General features: G+C 38.0%; 1 protein-coding gene across 3 annotated transcripts in view; it reads left to right on the top strand.

Moving 5' to 3' along the window:
• The window catches only part of DLG2 (discs large MAGUK scaffold protein 2), a 1,019,534-nt gene that overhangs the window by 755,020 nt on the left and 238,055 nt on the right, over positions 1-26,459 (top strand). For all 3 annotated transcript variants that reach the window (XM_021382614.1, XM_021382609.1, XM_021382622.1), the window contains one exon: positions 26,071-26,139. In XM_021382614.1, coding sequence (XP_021238289.1) covers positions 26,071-26,139 — 69 coding nt within the window. The remainder of the gene's footprint in view (positions 1-26,070; positions 26,140-26,459) is intronic.

The following is a 26,459-nucleotide window of genomic DNA, read 5'->3' as shown; positions in this document are numbered from 1 at the left end:
CCCAATTGAAATGCTTGTAAGCCAGCCAACTCCTTTCAGATTGCTGCTCCAGATAATTTGTCAGCCACTCCTCCGATGATCACTTTGTCAAGGCTCATTAACTTAATAGGCAAAGAAAATTCATAGGCCAAAGCTTTATTTGTCTATAATAAATTTGAGTTTATAACCTTTGCTTTTATGGTGATCTGTCTTGGTCTCTGCGTAGCTTAGCAGTCTAGGAGAATATACTCCAATTTTAGGATGAAAGTAGTTTGGTTTTGATCAGTTCATGTGAATTGATGTTAACAGCACTATGTTAATGTGCAACAACTGAAAATATGTCCCATTGAAGGCAGAAGTAGAGAGAGAATTTTGGAACAGTAAGTTTTCCTCTGAGAGCACCAAGTGGGAATGGAGCAGGATATTCATATTCTGTCCTCTGTCATTACTGACAATTATGTTTATAATTAGATTACTGGCAGCCAAAAAAATTGCGGCTCATGGGCTAACAGTGTTTCTACAAATAAGAGACTTTGTTTCAGCATTGTGCAACACAAATTGTTGTGTTTGTGGTCTTAGCGCTGAGAACTTCATTCCATTCACCACAAGACACATTTCAGTTATGCCCAGAATTGACTTCCCTGTCTTCAGTGAAATCCTCTTGGCACTCAAGTTACCAGCACAGTTTTTGCTAAAAGCCAGCTCCAATATTGTTGATTTGTGTTTGTTTTCTTCCATAGGTATTTACTTTTCTCTTAGGCTTTTGATCATGAAATCGTATGATTGCATCAATATTTTTAAGTCATGTAGTGGAGGGAACCATGCTTTCGAGTCATGGGAGAAAAAGCTGGAGAACATCCCTAGAAAATAAAAATATGGGAAAATTTTGTTCATCTTAAGTCTGCCATTTTTGAATGTTCAGATCCTGCTGATGAGGCTTGGGTGCCTGGACTGAAAATATTTGGATTACTTTTAGAACCATGATTAGTTTCTTGAAGATCTGTTCTGACTGACACTGGTTTGCAGTCTTAGGCAGTGTAGTTAATGATTCTGTGCTTTGGTTTCCCAGACTATGAAAGGGTTTTAACAGTGATCACACAGAGCTTCTCTGAAAACTAATGTTGTCTGTGACAGTTACATTCTATTATTAACAGCAGTTTGTGTTACTACATAATAACACAGTGAATGATCTTAAGGTATTTGATGAATTAATGTCATCATTTCTTGGAACCCCATTACTTTTTCACCAATGAGGACTAGGGAGAGAGAATAATATTGGTACATGGATCTAGAGCAAAGTCTTTTACAGAAAACATGTTATTTTCCTTAGTATTCAGGGGTGACTGAGCATCACATAACTCAGAAAAGCTGTACATATAAGTGTGCTAAAGCATCTACACATGAAGTGTGTATGGGTAAGGTGTCTATAACATCCATTACCTTAATGATTGATATGTGGAGCTGCTTCTGATGTGTGGCTGAATTCTCACAGCCTCCACAAAAGCTCACGAGGGTCACTACACTCAGTAGTCTCTGCAGTCAGACTAGTGCGTGCCTGCAGTGCTAAGCACTGCTGCTTATGTTGAGTTCATTTTAGGAACTCCTGGGATCCCTCTACAGGCAATGAAAGAAAAGCTGAGAAGGTGCCAATTGCTTTTTACTGATAGTAGCAGGAAGCTATTTCAAAAAGGAGTGAATGGTGGGCCTTTTTGGTGCCTATTGCAATAGCGTCCTTCTCTGTGCAGGGTTTTCTTCACAATAACTGGGGTGGTTTCACACCGATGGCTCCACCACACTGCTCTCTCACTCCTCCTCCACAGAGCAGGCGGAGAAAATATGATGAGAGAAAAGCTCGTGGGTTGAGATCACTCACCAATTACTGCCACGGGCAAAACAGACTTAGCATAGGGACCCTTGGAATAGGGAGATGAATGTTATTTATTGCTTATTGATAGCAGACTAGGGAAATGCAGGGGGACAGCCTGCTCTACCGTGGCCTCTCCTGGGCCACAGGGAACTGTTGCTCCATGCCTGGAGGACCTCCTGCCCTCCTTCTGCACTGATCTCAGCAGGTCCCTTTTGGAGCCTCAGCCCTCCACTACTAAAATCTTACCATGTAAGCCCAACGTAATAACCCACTGGGAACAAGCTTACTGTCAAAATGATGCATATTGCTGTACTTGTGTGTGCCTGCCTTCCAGGGAGGCTCTTGTCATCATTATTGAAACTCACATCATACAGGAGTACTCATCATCACCTTTCCAATCCCATGTGTTTAATATGGGAATTATATCTCCCCAAACACATCTAGCCATATTCTGAGCTTTCTGAAATGCCTGACAACCTAAAGATGGAATCAATCAAGGAGACAGTAAAAAGCATGGAGATTATGAAATCCAGTCTTCAACTTGCCCCGCATAAATACAACCACGTTCTAAAATTTTAAATGATTTTTTCCTGTTTTAGTCATATTCATCTACTTATTAGAAAATTTCAATTACAAAATTGGAAGTGAGTCTCTTTGGGCAAATGATTTTAAATATTTAATATCAGCATTTTAGCAGATTGGTATTTTTTCCTACTTTAATATCATGGAATCAACATCTGGACACATCTGTCTCTTACACAGTGCAACCACAGGCAGCAAGCTTATGTGTAGGAACTAGCACAGCTAACCAGCACTACTTAAGGTCGCTGAAAGAGGATAAGTGAACAACACTTAGAACAGCAAAGTAGGAGACGTTGTTCAACTGATTCAGTGACAGTGGAAACAAATTCATCCTATAGTCACAAAGGAGAAACAACTTTAGAAAATGAAATGCAAATGTTTAAAATAAACTTCGGTAAAGCATCTCACTGAAACCATAAGGTGGCATTTTCAAAATGACTTTAAGACACATCTGTGGCTAAACACATGTTTAAGCATTCAGAGGTACAGAGTATATATCAGCCCCTAAACAATTTAAGATATTAAACTGGGCACCACAGAGCCTGGCTTGGGTACTGCTACTCACGCTGATGGGCACTAAAGCATCCTTTTGTTGCTGATTTAGTGAGAGTTAGCTGTGTTAGTCCTATGGTCTTAGCTCCTCAAACAACATCCTTATGATTTCAGCACCTCTTAAACACGGGAATATCTAGACATTTCTAAAAATAAGCCTGACGCTTTTAATTCACAAGTGGGAATATACGTTGCAGTGGTTGACAAGATGCAATCCAGCTGCATCCAGCTACATGAACGTTGTGCTCGGCTGGGCTGGGCTGCTTCAGAATGCAGCTCCAGAATTTTAATATTTTATAGTTGTTTGCAATAAGAACAAAATCAGCCTAAACTGAGTAGAACCAGAATGCAGTGTCTTGTAGATTGTCCTTCCTTGGGAATCAAACTCCCTTAAATTATTTAGGATCTTTTGAAAATGGTAAAAACATATTGCAGTTATCCCTTATTACTTTTAATTAACAATTTTAGAACTCTCCATTGTAACAATTACTTACAGGGTTTTTTTTTAATCCTGACTCAGGAGTTGTCTTCAAGTAAAAGTTTCAGTCATATAACTGTTGTAGTTTCTGAAAGAAAAATGATGAAGCCTCAGCCTCAGTTTTCAAGTTATTTTGCATGGATGAATCTCTGACCCTAATAAGCGCTAACATTCCTATAGACTTTCTTATGCTCTTTCCTTTTTATTTAATGAGGAGATTTCTATTTTGGACACTATTAATTAGAACAATTAGGAAGTTGCACCTTTAGAAAACTGAGAGAGATGACTGCAGGAGAAACTTAATCTGTAAAGACATAAAATCACTACAGTTCAAGTGTTTAGTTATGTAAAGTTTCAGAAGCCTTTCAGGTTAAGATGGAATGCTTCACGTTAGAGCTGCTGGGCTTTATTTCCAGTTGTGCTGCTGACAAAATATGCTTACTTGAGCAAATCACTTAATTCTATTTGCCCTACTTTAACTATCAGTAAAATAAACTTCTTACTCAGTTATATCAAGAAGGATAACTAATATCAGTACACAGAAGCATATTTTTTTTTAAAAAAAAAGGAAAAATAAATTGTTTCTGTTCTGTCATTTGGGAAATATTTTGTACTATGGGAATAGCCTAAGAAGTCTAATGATATTCTTGGCTGTATTAGCCAAAGTATCATGAGCAGGGTCAAGAGAGGTGATCCTTCCCCTCTACTTAGCAATTGTGAGGCCGTACCTGGAGTACTGTGTTCAGTTCTCAGGCCTCCATTACAAGAGTGGCATGGACATACTGGAGAGAGTCCAACAAAGGGACACTGAGATGATGAAAGGCCTGGAGCCCCTCTGATGTGAGGACAGGCTGAGGGAGCTGGGACAGTTCAGCCTGGAGAAGATGAGGCTCAGGGGTTATCATCAATATCCATAAATACCTGAAGAAAGGATGCAAAGAGAACAGAGCCAGGCTTTTGCCAGGTCAAGAGGCAAGGGAAAGAAAGTGGAGCACAAGATGTTCCCTCTGAACACCAGGAAGCACTTCTGTGCTCTGGGGGTGACAGAGCACTGGAAAAGATTGCTGAGAGAGGTCATGATATCTCCTCCTTGGAGATCTTCAAAAGCCACCTGGAGATGGTGTTGGACAAATGGCTCTAGATGTTCCTGCTTGAGAAGAGATTGGGTCAGATAGATTCAGATTCCTTTCTACCTCAGCCATTCTGTATAAACTTCTGTTAAACTGTATATTCTTAGTGCATAAAATGGACAGAGAAACTAACACAGCTTAGTTAAATAGAATATTTTCTTTCCTAGGTCTTTAGAGAAGAAAAAAATGTCGGTTCTTATTAAAAAAAAACATCTAAACCACTGGTATTAAAATTTTCCTGCTGCCATGAGTGCAAACATACCACAGAGAGACATTTGGGAACAAAGGAGGAAGATGGCTCCTTCCTTTTCAATCCTATAAGAAAGCTCTGAAATTCAGTCTCAGAGAAAGACAAAGCAAACACTCCTGAATTTTGGAGTGCCGATCCTATGCCTTTTTTAGATTAACGATGAAGGCTGGAATCAGAAAGCTAAAAAGATACCAGGTCACTTTTGGCTGATTCCTGCTTGAGTTTTGGCCTATGCAATCAGTCACTCAGTGGGGGGAGGTTGAAGTGGACCATGACCCTTGAAATGGAAATTTTACCTGATGTCTGCTTCACTTGACACTGGCTACCAATTACTCTTTATCACAGTCATAGAATAGCTTGGGTTGGAAGGAGCCTTAAAGATCATTTAGTTCCAACCCCACTGCAGTTGGCAGGTTTGCCCAGGGCCTCATCCAGCCTCGACTTGAACACCATCCAGGGATGGTCTCGTGATGCTTCAGATCATCTCACGAAAATCCAAGCAGTCCTTTTATAACTAAGTCCACACCATAACTATGTTGTTTGAAACATTCTGGTCTATGAATGTGTTCTAAAATCTCCTTGAAACTGTTCTTCCAACAAGATAGAGCACTAGAGCTCTGTACATGAGGTTCAGATGCTTCAGAACATTGGGAGAAATTTAAACCCACATTTTTAATATTGGTTCCATATCAGGTTTGGGTGTATTCAGAACAGATGACAAATATTTTACACTGTCTCTCTGCATGAGAGTGCTACAAAAACAAGTTGGAGCCATTCACTAATTCAAATCTTGTCCACAGTGCTGAAGGTTAATGCCAATTATTGCCTGACAACTGTCTAAAGGCCGATGTGAGAAATGAGTTTGGAGATTTCAGTTTCATTCCTGTGGACAAGTTTCCACATCATAAAAATCATCACTCCGTCTGTCACAGCAATTGCTAGAACTCTCAGCTCATCAGAAAAGCCAAGAATAGATTTAACCTGGAGAACAAATTGCTCTTTTTACCCCAAGAGAGAGTTCTTTGAGCTTAGAAATGAAATATGACTGTGGAGACAGGGTAAATAATGCTACACTGTGGCTGCCTATGCAGTACATGTTGGAGGAAGAATAATTTACAAGGCTGCATCTACACAAAAAAAGAGTGAGAAGACTTGCTGGTTAGAGCAGAGAGCTGAAAACTGAGAAATTTCTCTGCACTTCAGGCAGGTCATATGACCCTTGCCAACTTTCACCTTTCCTTCAAATTTGTCCAATTGTGCAATACATGACACACATCCACAGAACCCAACAACCATGCTCAGAGTTAAAATGTATTTCCAGCAGGTGCGGGTAGGCATGATTTTCTGTACTGCATAAACAAGTGTGATCGTTAGTACCAAATGCAGTGATAGGAAGCATCATTACAGGCAGGTGGGACCTCTAATTACATCAGTGTAATTTGTCATGGAAATGCGACAGAATTATAACAGCAGCAGTAATGAGCCTTCTCTCAGCCCTGTGCTAGTCTTGTTTTACACTACAGTTATCCCACTGGAGTAGTGTATTGCTGAATCAGGCTTTCAAATTATTTTCTATCTCATTATCACCATTTATTATTGTTGACATAAACCATATATGTAGATTTTTGCAAATATGTCCATTTTTGTTGGTTTTCTGAGTTAAGCAAGGTCTGAATCAGGATTCAGATATGTCTAAAATGCACTTGTAAAACAGTAATTAGGAGGTACTGCTCCTTGCTAAGTGTGTGCAAGGCCAGTGATACTACAAGCCCATTCACGGACACTGTTTCGAAGATGCAGCAAAACAGAATGAGCTGTTTAAGCTCAATGCTCATCTCCTGTAGTCACTGATTTCACAGTACTTCACTTTTTCCAACCCAGAATCATGTAATACTAGTTAATGGAATAGTCAGAAACACAGAAATAGAGACTATAAAAACTCCTGACATGATGGGATCCATTTCCTTGATCTACTGTAAAATTTCTATGTATTTTCCTGCTATCAGAATGTACTTGTATCTTTATAGATCTGTGAGGACAATATTTAATTCCTGTGGTTAAAGGGTAATTTTACTTCAGTAACTACGGGCTAAAACAGTGAGAACAGGTTCTTCTGCCACTTCATTATTTTTAAATGTATATAAACCACCATTAGAAAAAAAACATAATCAAGTGGCTATATGTTTCTCACACTTGCACAGAAATATTTATTATGCATCACATTTCCTATTTCCAAAAAGCATTTGTTGTTTTTTGAAAATATTGCCTATATAATTGAAACCATTTGTTTACAAACACTTCAGTGTGATATAAGTAATGACAACAATAACCATAAAAATTTTAAGATGCTTATTTAAATTTGAGCTGGACTGAAACTCTCAAAAGCAGTTTGGGGGATGCTCTACGTTGTTCCCTTATTCAGTCTGGCAACACATTTAGTATTACGCTCATGAAAATTGGGAAAATAGCAGAGAAGAAAACCAAAATTGTAGGAAACTGAACTTTCCTTTACCCACATAGTACATTTATGTGCATGTGTTAAAATTAGCGAGTTGTTTTTAAATACCATTTAGATTTTAATAAACACTGTACTTATTTAATGTTAAGATTTCCTTTTGGTACGGAGAGGACTGCTAATTTTTTTTCATATTGATTTAAATTTATTTTCACCTAAATATAACTCTAGATGTTTTTAGTATTTAAGAGACATGGAAGATGCTGAACAAAATTTTAAAAATCACTAAGCCTAGTGAGAAAAATTGCCAGCTGTAAAATGCTAGACGAGCTTTCAGACACTCTCATGAGTCAAAGTGCAACTGATTTTCAGTAAAACACAGATTTGGAAGTTCCTAAATTACATTTGAAAGTAAAATGTGAGCTACTAACTGAACACAGACTGGAGATACACAGGCAAGAATCTCTGTTTAAATTCCGTAGTTTGTCATAGAATCACCAAGGTTGGAAAAGATGCCCAAGATCGTCCAGTCCAACCATCCACCTATCAACAATATTTCCCACTAAACCATGTCCCTCAGTACAACATCTAAACGTTTCTTGAACACCTCCAGAGACAGGGACTCCACCACCTCCCTGGGCAGCCTGTTCCAGTGCCTCCAGACCACTCTTTCTGAGAGTTTTTCCTAACGTCCAATCTGAATCTCCCCTGGCGCAACTTGAGGCCATTCTCTCTAGTCCTATTGTTAGTTTTATGGGAGAAGAAGCTGATCCCCACCTTGCCACATCTGCCTTTAAGGTAGTTGTAGAGAGCAGTAAGGTCCCCTGAGCCTCCTTTTCTCCACACTGAACAATCCTACCTCCCTCAGCTGCTCCCCATAAGACTTGTGCTCCAGACCTCTCATAGCTTCACTGCCCTCCTCTGAACACACTCTGGGGCCTCAACATCTTTCTTGTAGTGAGAGGCCCAGAACTGAACACAGAACTTGAGGTGCTGCCTCACCAGAACAGAGTACAGAGGGATGATCACTTCCCTGCTCCTGCTGGCTGCACTATTTCTGATACAAGCCAGGATGCCATTGGCCTTCTTGGCCACCTGGGCACACACTGCTGGCTCATGCTCAGCCAAGCATCAACCAACATGCCCAGGTCCATTTCCTCTACACAGTTTTCCAGCCACTCTGCCCCTAGCCTGTAGTGTTGCCTAGGGTTGTTGGCCAAAGTGCAGTACCTGGCACTTGGTCTTCTTGAACTTCATCCCATTGGCTTCAGCCCAGTGATCCAGCCCGTCCACATCTCTCTGTAGGGCCTTCCTACCCACAAGCAGATCAACACTTCCTGCCAATGTGCTGTCATGACACTTCTGCTCCTTGTCCCTTTTTGGTGTTGAATTTTCCTTCTCTTCACCTTTCAAATGAAAAGTAGGTTGAGTATATGCTTACTCGAACACTTTGCCAGCCCATCTTTAATTCCAGTTAAAGCAATTTATTCCAGTTGATTTGTGGCTGTTTTTTTCTCACTTCCCTAGATGGTGTGAGAAATAGTAGTGCAGCCCTTTAGGAAGAATATTTTAAAGCTGCTTTAAAACTATTTTAAAGGCATTTCTTGGGTTACTGGAGTTACTACATGTTTGGCCACCAAAATTATCTGGTGATTACTTAAAAATGACTTTTTTTCCTTCTAGACTTAGCTTCTAATGACGTAACCCTGTACTGGTTAAGTGTGACTTCAGAGCTTTAATATTTATGTTATAAATTCCAGTTCAGCATTATAGAATCATAGAATTGCAGGGGGTGTAAGGGACCTCAAGAGATCATCGAGTCCAACCCCCTGCTAAAGCAGGTACCCTACAGTAGGTCACACAGTTAGGCATCTGGGTGGGTCTTGAATATCTCCATAGAAGAAGACTCCACAACATCTCTGGGTAGAATATACATCAGAATTGGAAGATTAATATATGTTATCCTGGTGAACTAGGGCTGTACCTATTTGCAGTCAGTTTCTTTTCTAGCTTCATAGTTTTCTTTGGTAAGTTTGCAAAAGTACTGTAATCCTTTCATGTAAGTTCCATATTCAAAAACGCATGTGGAGGGAGGAGGAATACCAAAGCCTTACTATGCAGGAACATACAAATGTTTAATAATATACTGGGAGCTGCTCAGACGTGTTCTTGGTGTGGAGCTGTGAAATTGTGGAGCTTGCTAGATGGCTTATCACCATACTGTTTCAATACTTGCATCCAAAATTTTCTAAAAAAAACAAAAGCCAAAAAAGAAAAACATACAACAAATGAAAGCTTCTCAGGATTTACTGATTATCAATATTCTCTCAAGAGAGTGTCTGTCTTTCCTGCAACTGTCTGTAAAGGACTCTTAGAACTGAAACAAAATCTCTGGAAGTTTGAAAATATTAAAATTCTAATTTGTAACAGAAGAAAGTGAAGGGTGAATATTTAGAATCAAAATTTTGACAGTGTAAGTTGCATTATTATACTTCACCACAGATTCTTATGTATCAGAGCAATTACGAGTATTAATGTAAGAAATAGCATGTGGTATGGACGGAAGGCAGAAAAGTGAGGGAAGGAAAAGGGAATTCTTATTTGTTACCCATAAATACAAGGGACATGCAAAATCCTGAACGTGAATTTTTGATAGGAGTCAGTGAAAAGGACAAAACTGCCCCTGCTAAAACGTATTTATGTATACAGAGATTTTCAGTGACCATTTTCAATGGTAAGGTAAATTGATATAGATGTTCATCTTAAGCCATTGTCATTATAAAGTGCTGTATTAAAATGAAGTCACTGGAAAATCTTTGAGGATTTTTTCTTGGCTTATTTTTTTCTGATTTTGCTAGGAAAGCAAAGGAAAAAATGCACATTACATGTACAGAAAGGGTTACACATCCTTGAATTTTGTGGAAGTTTAGTTACGCAACTGACCTTTTTGGATTGGACCTACATTTAGCTAAATTGTCATTGTAAATATGCATGTAAAATTTACTAATGTTTTGAGATCTTAATCAGTTTATTCTTCAAAAGGTTCTTGCTTCATTTTTAAAGAACAGCACTAAAGGCAGCCAGCTTATCTAAATTTCTTGTTGCACTGCATGGAACTAATAGTGTTACTGCCTAAAAAGCACGCTCAATAGAAATGACAAGATATTAAAATACATTTTTAACTAAGAAAGGGAAGGAGGAAAAGATCTATTCTGAATTTCAAAATTAAAATTTCTATATTGTTAAGGAAATTCTTGAATAGTTACATTACAGCCCCAAGGAAGATGCAAAGAGAATTTATTTTTCCAGATATTTCCACATTCCATGCAGAAAGTGGTTAATTCCACTGATAATTTGAGTTGATTGCAGTATCCTTTGAGGATCATTATGTACTTGCTTTTATGGTGTTGAAACCACTACAGTGGTGAACTGGGGAGCCAGAAAAAGAAGGTAATTCTACAGAGTGAGATTACTTTTTTATATAAGGCCTCGAAGACCACAAATTACTTTCCATTTGATTACAAAGATTTCTAACAAATCTGTATTCTGAATAGCAATAACTTTGTCCTAAGGACAAACTTTCCTGAAAAGCAACCTGAAAACAACATATTACAACGTATTACATTTTGGAAAAAGAGAATGTATCAGCATGCTCCCTTGAAATGCCCTGATACCTACATGGAGGACTGCACAGTACTGAAACTGAATGCCACTTGTTGCCACCTGCTGGCAGAAGTATGCATCTTCGCAGCCTGATGCAAGACTATTCAGATAAGCCTGAGCTGGCTCTAAAAAAATTAGCTTGGCTGATTTAGCAATCCAACCTGTTTCCAATAAATGCACAAATTGATAGTTGACTTGGCTATATTCAGCAATATGTGTTCTGTTAAGTTTAGTTGCTGAGCTGATGAACATTGCGCAAGCTGTAATCAGACTCTTAGCCTGTTCAGGATCCAATGACAATGAGTTACAAGTAGGAGGACTTTTCAGTATCTGCAGCAGCATGGCTATACAGGCTTGGCTGGAAGAAGTCACACAGGTTTGGCTAGGATACAAACTCGTGTTGTACTGTCACTGCATCACATAGAAGAGAGTCACTTTTAATTTTTCAGACTCAGTAGCATGTGTAGAAGTTGGTAATTTTTCATATCAAGACTTTACAGTCATTTTATATATTCTACTATTTAGTTACAGCATACAATGTCTAGTTTTACAAAGGTATCCAAAGTAAATAGGTTTTTTATTTTATTTCAAATTCATTGTCTTTGAAATCTGAGGTGTTATAAAGAATCTTGAGGCTGAAGTGGATGAAACTTCTCCTGGTTGGTATGCACAGCAAGTAGAATGGGAAGTGTTCAAAGAGGGAAAATTGCTCCTGCCAGATAGAAATTCTAGTATATTCCTCCTAATGGATTTATCTGGTTTCCGAGATGCTTCTTGTAGTCATCACTCAACTAGCATTTACATAGGTATTCTATGGTTTAGCAGAACTTTGAACTAGTATATGGGAGGGTTGTTCTTTGGAAGCAAAAATTCAGGCCTCAAACCACACTGACAGTGATTAAAACACTGGAATCATGTTCAGCATATTTTCTTCTTTGTCCTTTTTTTTTTCTGATACAATTTTGTATAATACAACAAGGGTAGAGTTTTGTATTTTGACAAAGCAAGGTTAGGGAGCAGAGGTCCACAAAGGAAGAACTACACTGATTTTGTGGGAGCTTGGGTAACCCAAGAGCAAACGTGGCAACACTTTACTGTTAGCAGGTTCATACTATCATGCTGTAGCTTGTTAAGGAACTTTAGCTCTCTCAATCACATGATATCTTTTGTAACATTTCAGTGGTTACTTCTCAAGAAGTCCCAGTCTATTTAAATGTATTACTGGGTAACTTTCCTGAAGAATAAAACCTCACTGAAAATAAATTCTGAAATCATTTGCAGTGGTCAATCTTTTTGCTGTTGACTTAAATAAGTCAAGTGGTATGGACCATTGCTGAGTAGTAAACGTTAAAACACACTGCTGACATATAAAATTCTAGTTATTAGTAATCATCATTATGAGAGATATTTTTTATAGTTGATGTAGATTTGCTTTTTAGTAGGATAAAATGTGCTGTATTTTTTCACAACAGATTGATATTATTTTGTCCAAGTCAAACCTTTGTGTTTTCATGTTTAAATTTGCCAATTCTGCTACTCCTGAAATACTCCTTTTTATACTGAAAAAAAACCCTCATCTTAATTAATGTCAAGTAACGGCAGTGCAGCATTGATACAAGTTACAAAATGACAGGTTTTCTTTGGCTTGCGCACAGAAATGGTGAAGAGTACAAATTAATTTTAGTCTCGTCTACCTAAATGTACTTATATTGCTTCTGTCATAGCAGGAGTCTGGACATCTAATTTATCTTTGTTTATTTAGAGACAGAGAGTTGAGGAACAGAGTGACTAAATGGCTTTTGTAGTTCTTAGAGGAAAACCGCAGTGAAGTTGGGAAGTTTCAGACTCACTTGCCAAAAGGAGCAATGTCTGAACCTGTATATAAATGGATTCTGCACCAACAATATCTATGATAGGTTTAATAGTAAAATACAAATTTAAATGAATTTAGATGCCTCAAATCTATAGAATGACTTCAGTTCTATCCTTGATCCAGGAGAAAAAAAGAAGCAATCAAACTATTCCACTTAACTTGGGTGGAAAAATGAGCACTGTATACCCAGATATAACTGATGAGTGAAAGAACTCTTTGGGTTTATTGATGTATGTTTGCCCAATTATGTTAACAGAACTGATGAAAAAAAATTATTCAAACACATTATTTATAATAGTAGACATCTCTGATAAGTTAGAGGAGAGGCATAGCATGGAGTAAAATAATAAATCATTTGTGAATTCTAAACATAAGAGCCTATTGCTATGGAATTTCCTGCCAATCTTGCATATGCAAGATTTGAAATGTGGATGACCTTTCAATGCATGGGCTTATCCTCACACTGCCATTTGTATCATCTGAGTAATCCATGTTTTACAGGTGAAGTATTTCATTGATTGAAGCATATCCATGAGCTCTCTGTAGAGCTATTTCATCCTCAAAAAGCAATGCACGGAGAACTGAAGCAAAATGCTGCAATGTTAGTTTAGTTCATGTGCACATGATAAATGCAGATACAAGATGCCCATCTCCAAAAATAGCTTCCTTGCGATGCTATTTTTTTTTGTAGTGCTAAATGCTGATGGAGTTCCTTTTTAAATCCTTGCTAAGATGGGATGAGTTGGTGATATAAATCCAACTGTGATCATTTTTATTAGTGGTCTCTAATTTGAGGGGCTTCATGCTTCCTTGTTCTTCACTGTCTGTCTGCTATTCATGCACTGTCTCTTAGCAATGTTTTTTGTCCCAGTGTACCCACCGCAGTTCATTCTGACCCATAATATTTGGGAACCAAAGTACAAAGTTACTTGCAGAGATAAACGATTAGTTGAAAGCAACAAAACGAGATTATGTTCTAGATAAAACTTTTTCTCTAATGAATGAGATCTGAGAGTGGTAGAAGTATGGCAGCATCTTCACCCTTCCCATTGAAGTGAGATTAAAATAACCCAAGAACCTTAGATTTTCTGTCTGATTGAGAAGTTTTTAATTATAAGTGATCCCAACTGTAGAAGAAATGTTTGAAAAGCTTAGTAAAGGAAACTCAGGCTGTCGTCCAGGACTTATGTTATTAAGCGTATTAATGTATTGATGACATTAAATCAGTTCCCAGACATGTCCACAAATTGTCTGTTTATCAGCTCAGTCACATATGTGTGCTTGCTAATTCTGCAAATCTTTTAAAAACACTTTCCAGTGTTTTACTCAACTGATTTATCTATTAGGTTTGTAACTAAACAGATCGTGTTAATGACTATCACAGCCTTAAAATTCTTCATAAATTCTTTTCACAGTTCTTTCCTAAATAGCCAAATATCTCTTCAAAGATTGGGTTTAATTAGCATGTTTAAATAAATAGTACCTTATCAGTTAACATAGGGATATAAGGATTAGACTAATAGAATATATAAATAATCTATCTATTCCATTGCTCTTCTAAACCAATCTATGTCCTATAATCAAAGACAGGCAAAATTAATGGCTGCTGGGTTTGGAAAAAGTTGCAGTGTTGTACCGTAGGAGATTCTCATGTCTGATGCTCTCACTGTAAGGAGAAAAATAATAGCTTTTCAATTGGATCTGGTTCTAGTGTATACTTCATTCTCAGACCTTATAGTGCAAAATGCTGAATGTTTCCAATGAAATGTTGAGTACCTCTAACTACTATCAAATTCAAAAACTGGATGAATTGTAGTTAATGTAGATTAGGAGCAGAACAGTTTAAACAGTTGAATTTATTTTTCAATTTAAAATACATTCTATGTACTTATGCATTTTCAAGTTACCATTCATTGTCTCGTTGTGTTTGTGTTTTTATTGTATTCTGTTGAGATGTCACTTGCGTGCATTGTGTTATTTCTGCTTTAGTTTTTCTCTTTGCGTGTTTCTGTGGCCTTTCCTGTATTTTTGTTTGGAATAACTGCACACGCAAATGTGCATGCTGGGCTGATTGCAGTGCCACAGAAAGAGAGATTAAACAGCAGCTTATATAAAATTACATCCTCACCGCTGGTCTGCTAATAAAATGAGACATGCAACCCGCATTCCCAGTTTGCACAGAGATAATGTATATCCACAAACTAGGGATAACATTATCTGAAGGTATCACACAGGTGCAGTAAACATTGTGTCAGAGGTAACTGCAATATAAAGTGTGCTGTTCTGATTTTCGATTGTAATCTTGATTTAATGTTCTGTCTCTTATGATAATTATTTTTGTTTTAATGAATCACTTGTACAGAAGCTTAGAGAATCATAGAATAATTAAGGTTGGAAAAGACCTCTATGATCATCCAGTCCAACCATCCACCTATCACCAATGTTTCCCAATAAACCGTGTCCTTCAGTACAACATCTAAACATTTCCTGAACACCTCTAGGGTCAGTGACACAACCACCTCCCTGGGCAGACCATTCCAGCGTCTGACAACTCTTTCTGAGAAGTTTTTCTTAATATCCAACCTGAATCTCCCCTGGCTCAACTAACTTGAGGCCATTCACTTTCATCCCATCGCTAGTTACCTCGGAGAAGAGGCCGACCCCCACCTTGCCGCAATCTCTTTTCAGGTAGTGGTAGAGAGTGATAAGGTCTCCCCTGATCCTCCTCTTCTCCAGACTAAATAATCCCAGTTCCCTCAGCCACTCCCCATAAGACATCTGCTCTAGTCCCCTCACCTTCAGAGCCCTTCTCTGAACATGCTGCAGGGCCTCAGCATTTTTCTTCAAGTGAGGGGCCCAAAAGTGAACACAGTACTCGAGATGCAGCCTCACCAGGGCTGAGTACAGAAGGAAGATCACCTCCCTGCTCCTGCTGGCAGTGCTGTTTCTGATACAAGCCAGGATGCCATTGGCCTTCTTGGCCACCTGGGCACACTGCTGGCTCATGCTCAGCCGAGCGCCAACTAATACTCCTAGGTCCGTTTCCTCCATACAACTTTCCAGCCACTCTGCCCCAAGCCTGTAGCGTTGCCTGGGGTTGTTGTGGCCGAAGTGTAGGACCCAGCACTTGGTCTTGTTGAACTTCATCCCACTGGCCTCAGCCCAGAGATCCAGCCTGTCCATATCCTTCTGTAGGGCCTTCCTATCCTCAGGCAGATCAACACTTCCTGCACTCATTTTCTGGCTGTTTCACCTGAACGGTTAGTGTAATTAGCTGCAGTGCACACAGAACAGTTAATAATTACAGAGGAAATAAATTTGGTCTTACACAAAAACAAAATTAAAATTCGCATTTCTTTAGGAAATGTTCCTATTGTGCAAATATAATGACATAGAATCTCATGGGATATAGAAACGTTTGTTAATGGCATGCTATGATTTGGTGTCAGGCAGTTTTCATTGCCGTTTTAAATCACTTTAATTAATTGTCATCACCCATATGCTTTCTCTTGAATGAGTAAAATTCAGTGCAATGACTCTGCCATGAAAAGAATCTTGTACTTATTTTTCTTTGGATGGAGATGGATAGAAACTTTGCAAATTAGTTTAATGGGTTGCTGTTACTTGAACTCTATCATTAAAGTTATTTATCTATTATTGCCTACTCTTTAAAAAGAAGTTGATGCAGTATAAATGTCCTACGAATGATTTTTGAAATGCCATCTTCTGTGCAAAGAAAGTCAACCCTCCCTTGAGAAGAGAAAGATAACCTGAGCTTCCCAGGCTTTAAATGCAGTGTTGAAGTGTTGGTGTAAGTGTTACGATATAATTTGTTCATTTTGTGAAGATTGCTCCTGAAGAGTATTGTGTCAAAATCATGTAATGCTTCCCTTTTTTGGAGCCTGAAATGGAATTAGGTATCTAATTCTTGAAGTGAAAGGAGCTCTCAAAATCTGTATAAACGGTATTTGTAACTTTAAATAAACTTCTATGAGCTATTGTAGAAAAGTACCTAGAAATATGAGATCTTTCCAGATTTTTCTGGTGTCTGAATGTTAAATCATTTGTTTTCTTGTCTTCTCATTTATCTCCTATGAAAACAAGTTGTGACCAAAATAATTTAGTTAATTTAAAAATTCTGGTCTTAGTTTTTACTAGCTGTTAGCATCAATATGATGCTTTAAGTCACGTGGGCTTTTTCTTTATTTGGTAAGAGTAATTTCATTACTAGAAAACTTCCTAATCATTTATTTATTTTTTTAAGAATGCAATTGATAAATGCATGCACAATGTGCAATTTGTGATTTTTGTCCTATTTCTAAGTTTTACCATTAAAAGTTACTTAAAAGTGAACCAGTTTTTCAACCACTTGCTAATGTCTTTTGACATTTGTTTGTTTAAACTGGGAAAGGATTTTGGTGCAGATCCTTGGGTCATTAGTGGCACAGAAACCTAATAAGCTTTGTGTTTAATAAATATATTTCCTTATGGAAGCAATATACAACTTTACAAATACATCAGCACTGGTGTTCTGAGGCATTGAGTGCTGTGTACCGCTATTGCCACAGAACAGCTACTGATGGAGTTTGCACTCTGTGCTCCCTGGGTACCCACTGACCACGCACCCTGCAGCAAGAGGCTCAGCTGTGGTGGCACTGGGCCATCGCCTGCATCTCTTGGTGCTGGGGGCAAGTGCACTTACACCAGCTGTGTGCAGTGAGAAGGAGAGCAGGCCAGCAGAAGGGCAGTAAGTCAGGGAATCTATGTTTCTACTGGAAAATGTACATTTTCTATTCTTATCACGTGCATCAAAACCAAAGAACCACATTATGTATATTTATGTGGCTGCACATGTTATTGCTCTACATTTTTAATAGTAAAGATGCTGCCATGAAATTAAACAGGGTAGATAATGGCAAGTGAAAAATGAGTGAGAAGCTGAAAGACTCCATCCAGTTATGTAATGCCACAAGCTCTGGCACTCTGCCCATGAATCGTTACATCATTCTAATTGTTCTGATTATTCAGTGTCTCCAGATATCCTTAATAGGAGTTTTATTCTAAAGTGTGTCCTTCTTTCTACTGCATTACAGAGAATCTGACTGATTAAGATATTTTTCTATATGAAAAAGTATTTTCCTTTCTTGAAACTGATTTCTTCTTGTAGCAGTGCTTGCAGTTGTGATGCAGAGAAATCAAACCATCACCAATTCTCTGATGCCCTGTGCAATTCACAGGAGTGGTAATGCTTGGAAAGCACTAATGCTGGAAGGGAATTAGGAGTGATAGCCAGCAGTAAATGAGGTATAGCATTCAAGTGCAACAGCATGGGAAAAAGAAACTGATGTTGGATTCCAAAAGCATCATATGAATGGCTGAGGAGGAGGGTAACAAGGAGGATGACAGCCACTTTCCTCACAAGGAATTGGTAACTTTCGTTGGCAAGGCACTGGTATCAGGGTATCACAGAGTGCAGGTAATTGGGAGGCCATGCCAAGCACATCAGGAATTTTTCAGTCATTCCTAAAGAAACGTTCCCTATTTAAATTCATGTAAGCAGCACTGCATCGTCTTCCTCAGCTGTAATTAGAGCCAAACTCAGTTATGTTCATGGACCACTTCTAACTGATGCTGCTTAAACAAGCAGGAAGATGAGATTTTCTGTACTCTTCCATTCCCCTTTTTTTTCCTACGTACATATTTCACTTGTTACAAATCTTTTCAGATGCAAACCTCAGTCCTTCACTGGTATAATTATCAAACTAATTTTATCAACAGTATTTCAGCTCCCAGGTGGATCTTAATAATTCTTCATATCCATCACAGTAACAATAAAAACAATAACAATAAATTATAATAATAACAACAATAATTTTAAAAACTGAGAGTCTAGTCATAGAATCATAGAATGGCTTAGGTTGGAGGGGATCTTAAAGACCACTGAGTTCTAATTCACCAGCTCAGGCTGCCAGGGCCCCATCCAGGCTGGCCCTGAGCACCTCCAGGGATGGGGCACCACAGCTCCTCTGGACAGCAGTGCCAGGGCCTCACCACTCTGTGAATAAAGAATTTCTTTCTAACTTCTAATCTAAATCTCTCCTCTTTTAGTTTAAAGCCATTCCCCCTTGTTCTATCACTATCAGACAATGTAAAAAATCAGCCCCCCTTCTTTTTATAATCTCTCTTCAAGTACCTGAAGGCCGCAATGAGGTCTCCCCGGCACCTTCTCTTCTTCAAGCTAAACAAGCCCACCTCCCTCAACCTTTTTCATAAGAAAGGTGCTCCAGCCCTCTGTTCATTTTCGTGGCTCTCCTCTGGATGGTGTGAAAGGTGTAAATTTAAGCAAAATTAAAAATGTATCACATATGAGTTATCGGTACCTAGCAGTGAAGTCTGCAACAGAATGACTTCTCAAAAGAACAAGGTACCATGTCTGAGTCATTCAACCAAGTTTCACATGAAAACATCTGTTCTACTTTATTCTGTGTCAATTTGTCCCTGTATGTTTTTTGTACAGTCTTCTTTCAGGATGCTTAGTTTGCGTAGAGCTGTCTCCTTCATAGTCCTGTGGAAATCTGTATTTACCCTTTGCATAAATATTACAGTGCAAATGAAACTTCACCAACCATATAACTTCTCCACTCCTGAATATTTCAGTCCCCCGCAAATCATCCTGAATTTCTTCAGCTGTTTTAAACATTATATTCACTGTAAAATACCAGTCCCTTCACAGATAAGCATATTTTCCATATTTTAAAGCTTATCATTATCTCCTGCAATTACCTCAGCAGATTTGAAGTCAGTGGATGTTTCACCACTTTGAAGACAGGTGCTGACTTAGGCGCACTATTAAAAAGCTGTATAATTAGCTTCATTCCAGAAGCTGCTGCAGTTCTGAAGTGTTCCTCTGAGTCACAGTTTCACCTTGCATTCTTCCTTATTTCTGTATGATGCTAATTGAGTGCTGCAATAACTCAGATACTTTAAGTTGGTAAATGTGGCATACCACTTTTCTTTGGTTACTGCGTGGGGAGGAAGAAGGACAAGGTCAGCAACCCTGCTGACTTCATTATGCAAGAGAAATCACTCCAGAGGACCTGAACAGAAATCATAGAATCATAGAATTGAGTTGGAAGAGACCTTCAAAGGTCATGCAGTCCAACTTCCCTGCAGCGAACAGGGAAAATGTAGTGTGCTCCTTATTCAACATATTTGTAGGCAGTGACTGCCTAATCCTCTGGGTTTTTGTTTTTTTTTTCCTTTTGTCCACTGTGTAGGTATTTAGCCCAGCAATACTATTTGTATAATATCTTAGAGAAACCATTTTTAAAAAGGAGTTATGGTTGCTGAGTCACTCCCGAAATCCTTGCTGCATATGCCTGTATATGAAAGCAGTGTTATGGCTCATGCGTGGATATATTGCATAAGGGTGATATGAAAGTTGCAGGATTTAATGTCCTTTCCTCTGAGGCTTCCTATCTACCTTTGACAGGAGAGTGCCTGGTTAGTTTGATACTTCTATTATGAGCCAGTAACTGTCAGAACTGGATATTATCAAGTTGTTTGTAGCAGAGATAAAATTAATAACAGAAAAAAAAAAAGCACTCACTGGACTTCTAATTAAACCCATAGGAAAGCAAAAGCTCATTTAATTTAGAAGTTTAGCTGTTGGCCGCTAAGAAAAGTTGGTTTCACTTCACTGAACTGAATTAAGATTCCACATTAATGGAATTAAAGGATGTTGCCTTTTTAAACTTTTACATCCATCAAAGCACAGGTTTAGAAATTGTAAACAACTGCACTGCTACCTCCAGTCTTAGACATGCTGACAGTGCATCATAAAACCTGTAAAAGTAGATGGGTTTTCTAGTACTCTGTGTGAAAAGACAATGTCTGTTGTTTTTAAATGAGTAAAAGATATCAGGAAACATTTTAGATTGTAGCAACCTTCTTTCTTCCACCCTCAGTGCATAAGCAGGCTTTGGGATTACCTCTGATTTGGGTACATGCAGTCTGACCCCTCAGTGTTGATCTATCCTTTTTAGTTGCCAAATTGCATTCTAGAAGTTTAAAGTATAATGAATGTTTCCCTAATGTGATTCTGGCACGCCAGGTGAGCGTTTCACTGGAATATTGTCTATTGGTGAAGGAGTCACATCATTTGTGAATGGAAAGCAGTAGTTCCAGGAGTCCCTAGAAGGGAAAGAAGCGTGTATGAGGATGCCTCCATTTTCAGCATCACCCACACAGCAGAAATGCAATGGAGGCTTCCTTGGGCTAGAATAGAATGAGAACTAAGGAGAGTGGCTACTTCTGCTCTTATTTGTATTGTTATTTTCACAATAAACATTTCAAAAATATGTTTACACTAAGTTGCTCCATTTTTAGTATTTTAGAAAGACATGAAAAGGCAGACTGTGCCTTAAAAAACAGATCTGCAACAAAAAACAGCAAAAAAAACAACCTTAAACACATTGAAACAGAGAGGTTCACTCCTATCCTCCCTATTTTGCCCCTTATTGTTGTTTAGAATCACATTCTTTGTTTCCTCACTCATAGGAATTTTCTTACAAGAGTACTGTGTACTCATTGTCTCAAAGAGCTATAATTAAATGGAATTAAATTCAAAGTGGTATTTTTCAGGAGTGAGTCTGTGAGATTCATTTCTTCAGGGAAAACCCATCTCCTGTGGATGCAGTACTGAGTGATATATTGAAATATTATTATTTTATGTTACTAAAACTATTGAGAATTTCATTCTGTACCATTTCAGAAAAAAAAATATAGCATTTTATAAGCCTAAATGTCAAACTCTGACAACATAGATCTGTGAGTGTAAAAATATGCTACTTACCTTCATGCCTCAATTTTCTTGTATGTGTCTGTGTTTAGGTATTCATCATAGAAATATTGGTGTCAGTAACTCATTAGAAGTTTTATTTTGTGCTGTAAAATGTGTGGTACATGATCTTTGACAGATGTACAAGTGTACTGAGAACATGATGGAAACCTTTCTGCTCGTTCCACCAGCCTGACAGAAGCTATCAGGAGCTTCATCTTTTAAGTCATTCAGTAATGAATGATATAAAACTATTATTTTTGTCTCTGCTACATAGTTATTTGTGTCAAACATTGGGAAAATGTGTTTTTAATTTTTAGGTCTGATTGTATTCATGACCATATCTTGGCGTAAATTTGTACAGAGCATCACATTTTATGAATGACACATAAAAATAAGTTTCCATATCACCAATTAAGATTTATTTTCATCAAAAGAGGCTGCAAATTGATGTGAATGGAATGTCAGAGATACCTAGGATTGGAAAGTGGTTGCTAATGTGTGGAATACTGTCAATAGCTGAACCTCCTGCCTGGAAGGGGTGAGGCATGAGGTTCCCATGCAGATCTGCATAGCTACGTGGTCATTCCATCGGAATACTAAATTGAAACTACAGCTTTGATTTGTTCTTTTTATGGAATTACATTACTGAACAGAGTATTTGATAAAATAGAAAATAATATTACTATCCATCCTAGTTTTTTTCTTTTCACTTCATGCTCGATATGTTGAGAGGATTTCGTTTCCTTGGGAATTTGCTTTTCCGTCTGAATATTTTTTTGCCAGCCTGCAGTCATTTTGTTGATTTGCTGCCCTTTGCCTGGCCATAACGGTCGTTTGCAGGGGTAACCCCCAAGCAGATGTGGCGACACAGCCACAGATTCTCAAGTGGCTTGGGAGAGTGATGAGTGAGTTCTGGGTACTTTGCCCTCCTGCTGAGCTCTTACACTTCTGATATTCTGAAAGGGATGAACTGGCAAAGTAGGGCTTTGGAAGTGGTTTAGACTGGGCATAACAAAAGGAGGAACTTCTGGAAAAGTTGTTTGCAACTACTTTCCTTAGAAAGTTTGAAATTGGGATTTTTAGCAGCCTATCTAAATAGTGATCATATGTTTTAAGCAAAAATAATTTGCAGTTACAGAAAGATTATGGAAAGGGGAGGGAGGAGTGTGTGAATACTGAAATCCAAGAATAACTTCATGAAAGCACAGACAGTACTGACTTTAGCTATGGGTATTCCTATGTTTAGAGAAGTAATTGCTTCCTTATCATATAAGATTGTACCATGCCAAACAGCAGATCACGTGGAAAGACTGGGAGTGGGAGTTTTTGTTATTTCTGTAAAGGCCATTTTGAACAGTGTATTGACAAAAATCTTAGTTTTTATTGACCCATTATATAAAATGATTGGAAACAGAGTGATCTGGCAGGTAGGTTATAACCCACAGGTTTTGCACCAGTTAGCCTGGGTTAAGTATTAATCCTCAAAGGCAGTTGTGTTCATTGGTCAAATTCAACATTGCTGTTCGAGTGGGGACTGAGAATCTATCACAGCAGTTTGGTTGGCCCCTTTCTTCAATTTGACTCTTCAAGTGTAGCAGCAATAATTCACCGTTCCTTAAATTATTTTTGTGAATATAAACTATTGTTTTATTAACAACATCCAAACGCAGTTATATTGCAAATTTTACTATTCCATATATTTTGTGACTGTTCATTCTTAATTATATGAATGAACAATTATTTGCTTTTAGTACTTTGCAGCTGAAAATCCTACCTCTAATGCTGTCATAATTTTGTTAATTTTGAAGCTGGTCAGAGTTTTACAAATATATCTGCTGGTATCAAAATCTTTTTTAGGAGAAGAAATAAAGTTTTCACAATTCAAGCCAGTTCAGCTAGATGTGGTTAAATGTAAATATTGTGGCTCTGCTCATAACAGCACAGCTCTACTAAGGAGAAGTGCTATATCAACCCTTAGCATCTCTTTCCTATGACAACATTGCTCTGTATAGGAAAAGAATGCTACCTAAGACTGAGAAAGTTAGCTCAGATAAATGCTGTGTTATATTCAAATACTTTTGAAATATTCACTCATATTTCTTGCAGGAAGCCTTAAGTTGCTACCTTGCCACGCCTTGTTAATGGACATTCACTTCCATCAGAATATGTACCATCTGTTGCAAATATAGGAGCTGCTTTCTTAAAGTATCCATTGTGAGTTTGGCATTGGCTATGTAGCTCAGGCTTGGCTTTGCCATCTTTCCTTTAGGCACAGATCTTGACATGCAGTGTGACTTAGAGGGCTAGCACCTGTGTTTGGTGTGGGCAGGTGGACGATCTACTTTGCCTGGTGGCACAGTTAAAGGAGGCTGCCCGGGGAAGTGGTGGAGTTGCTGTCCCTGGAGGTTTCAAGAAGTGTGTAGATGTTGCACTGAGTGACATGGTTTACTGGGCATGATGGTGATGGGTGAGTGGTTGGATTAGATGATCTTAGCGGTCTTTTCCAACATTAAAGATTGTATGACTACCTGCATCATCATCCCTCCACTCAGCGGGATTCTTGTTCCTTCGGCCAGCTGTAGCTCTTGGTGCAACATCAGGGAGTACTATTTCTGGAAGTCAAATGCACAGGGAAAGATGGAGATGTTATGGCTCTGCTGTGCTATTTCTGTCTCACATGTATGGGAGAAAGTTGAGGGGGAGGCTGTTCACTTCGTTGGTCATTTAGCTGGGGAGTCGTTCCAGAGGAACATATGTAGTGGAAGAGGGACAGAAGATAAACCACAACCTAATTTTAAAACTTTCATGAACCCGTAAAGAAGACAGTTTAGAAGTACACATCCTAAGCATATGCAAGATGCAAACTGAATGTTTTAAATTTTAACTAGTATTCCTAACATACTATTCTACAATGTCTTCTGACTCAATAATTCTGTTCACACTGTGATGTCAGAGACTCCTGATATTCCTGTATATACTGTGCTTTGTAGTAGACAGAAGTAGATAAGTAGATAAGCAGATAAAACTGTAGTTCTTCTCATAAGAGGAATGTATTTTCCCACAAACCTTCCAAAATACAAGGCTGAGAGCAGCAGTTTACTAACACAAAACATGAGGACAATGGTCTCAAATGGGAGTATAAGCAGGTAGCAGATCATTTGTTTGTCCTGCAGCATCACACTACTTGTCACAAGTCTATGTGCTACTGAGAAAAATCCAATCTTTGCTGCAAGACAGACAATAGTGGCTATGCCACAGGCCAAGAGTCATGTAAAATAGCTTCATTATTTGTTGATTCTGAGTGTCTTAGCTCTTACTGAGAATAAGATTTGCTTCCTTCGAGCACCTTGAGTGGTATACAAAGCTTTTAAGCAAAACAAAACCTGCAGTTAGTAGAATAAATTATATAAAACTAGGAACGATTTTTTAATCTGTAATTTTAATTATTAATATTTAGCCTCTCTATGTGATGTAGCCATTTAAATTAATTATAGAATACAAACACTTATGCTTTTTTTTTTTGTAGTTGCTCTTTCGTTTTTCATAAAACAGTGTCTTGGCTAAGAAATACAGTTTGTTGCAGCTATCTGATTTGTTTTTATTCATTTATATTTTCATAAATATTAATGTTATTATACACTAGTGCAATACTGAAGTTAACATTTGCTGTGTAATTCATTAGGCTTACAGAAGCTGTCTTTGAGGTTCCAAACATAGCATACGAGAGCAGCCATTAGACATCTGGATTGTCAGTCAAAATAATTTCTTATTTCACAGATCCTGCATTTTCCATAGAAAATACCTTTTTTTATTCTTTATATTGTGTTTTAGATTGATACAATTTCATATGGAAAAGCTTAAGCTACTTAAAATCAGATGGAAATAGTGAATGTTGATTGAAATTAGTTAAATTCGAAGGTAAATTACAGTGCAATTACAAGTAGTGCATGCCCTCTTTCACCAAGCATTCTGGTTGAGAAACACTAAGAATTAGACTGAAAACTTTATGTCTTACTGTTTTTCCTTCTGATGTCAAATTAATGTATGTTTTGTGGTTAATGTATTCTGCAGAACAATTACTGTCAGTTATTTTAAGTCCCTGAATTGTGTGCGTATATTTATCTTTAAAAAACAATGAATTAAAAAGATAAGGGGGACATAATCTCTTCCTTGTAATTTCTTGATGAGGAGTGAAACCTGATATTAAAGGAGATCATCTGAGTCTTTTTTTTTAAAAAAAAAGAAGTCTCAAAATGCCATAGCTATGTGTAAAACAACCTGATTGTTTGTTTGTTTGTTTGTTTCCCGTTTTAGTGTTAGCTAAACTGTTAGAGACAATAAGAACAAAAGAAATGTGTATTTCATTAACGAAAGCTTTTCTTTATTCTTGGTCACGCAGTCATTCCCAGCACAGCACCGCAACGCGTCCCCCCACAGTGAGCTTGCAGCGGACCATTTCTGTGGAAGGGTAAGATGATTCTCTGCCTGTAGAGCTCTCAGATATCATCAGACACTGAACTCCCCATGTGCACACAGGATTTCACTGCTTGTGTTGCTGTATGCCTCGATATTTAAGTCAGTGAGATGCAGAAATAAATGCTTTCAGATTAATGCTGATCCTTTTTAGATATTTGTATTGGAAAGTTGAGTTTTCATGGAGATATCTGTCAAGAATATCTGTCATAGATCTCAATCACTTCGGTTCACCTCACTTGACTAGTGTCAATATTCACGTGTATTAGCTGTAAAACGATTACATCTAATCATGGGAATTCCCCATGAAGTCTT

This window comes from Numida meleagris, chromosome 1 (assembly GCF_002078875.1).
Source record: "Numida meleagris isolate 19003 breed g44 Domestic line chromosome 1, NumMel1.0, whole genome shotgun sequence".
NCBI classification, from domain to species: Eukaryota; Metazoa; Chordata; class Aves; order Galliformes; family Numididae; genus Numida; species Numida meleagris.
Note: the sequence above shows the minus strand (reverse complement) of the source record. Positions and strands in the feature narration are given on the sequence as shown.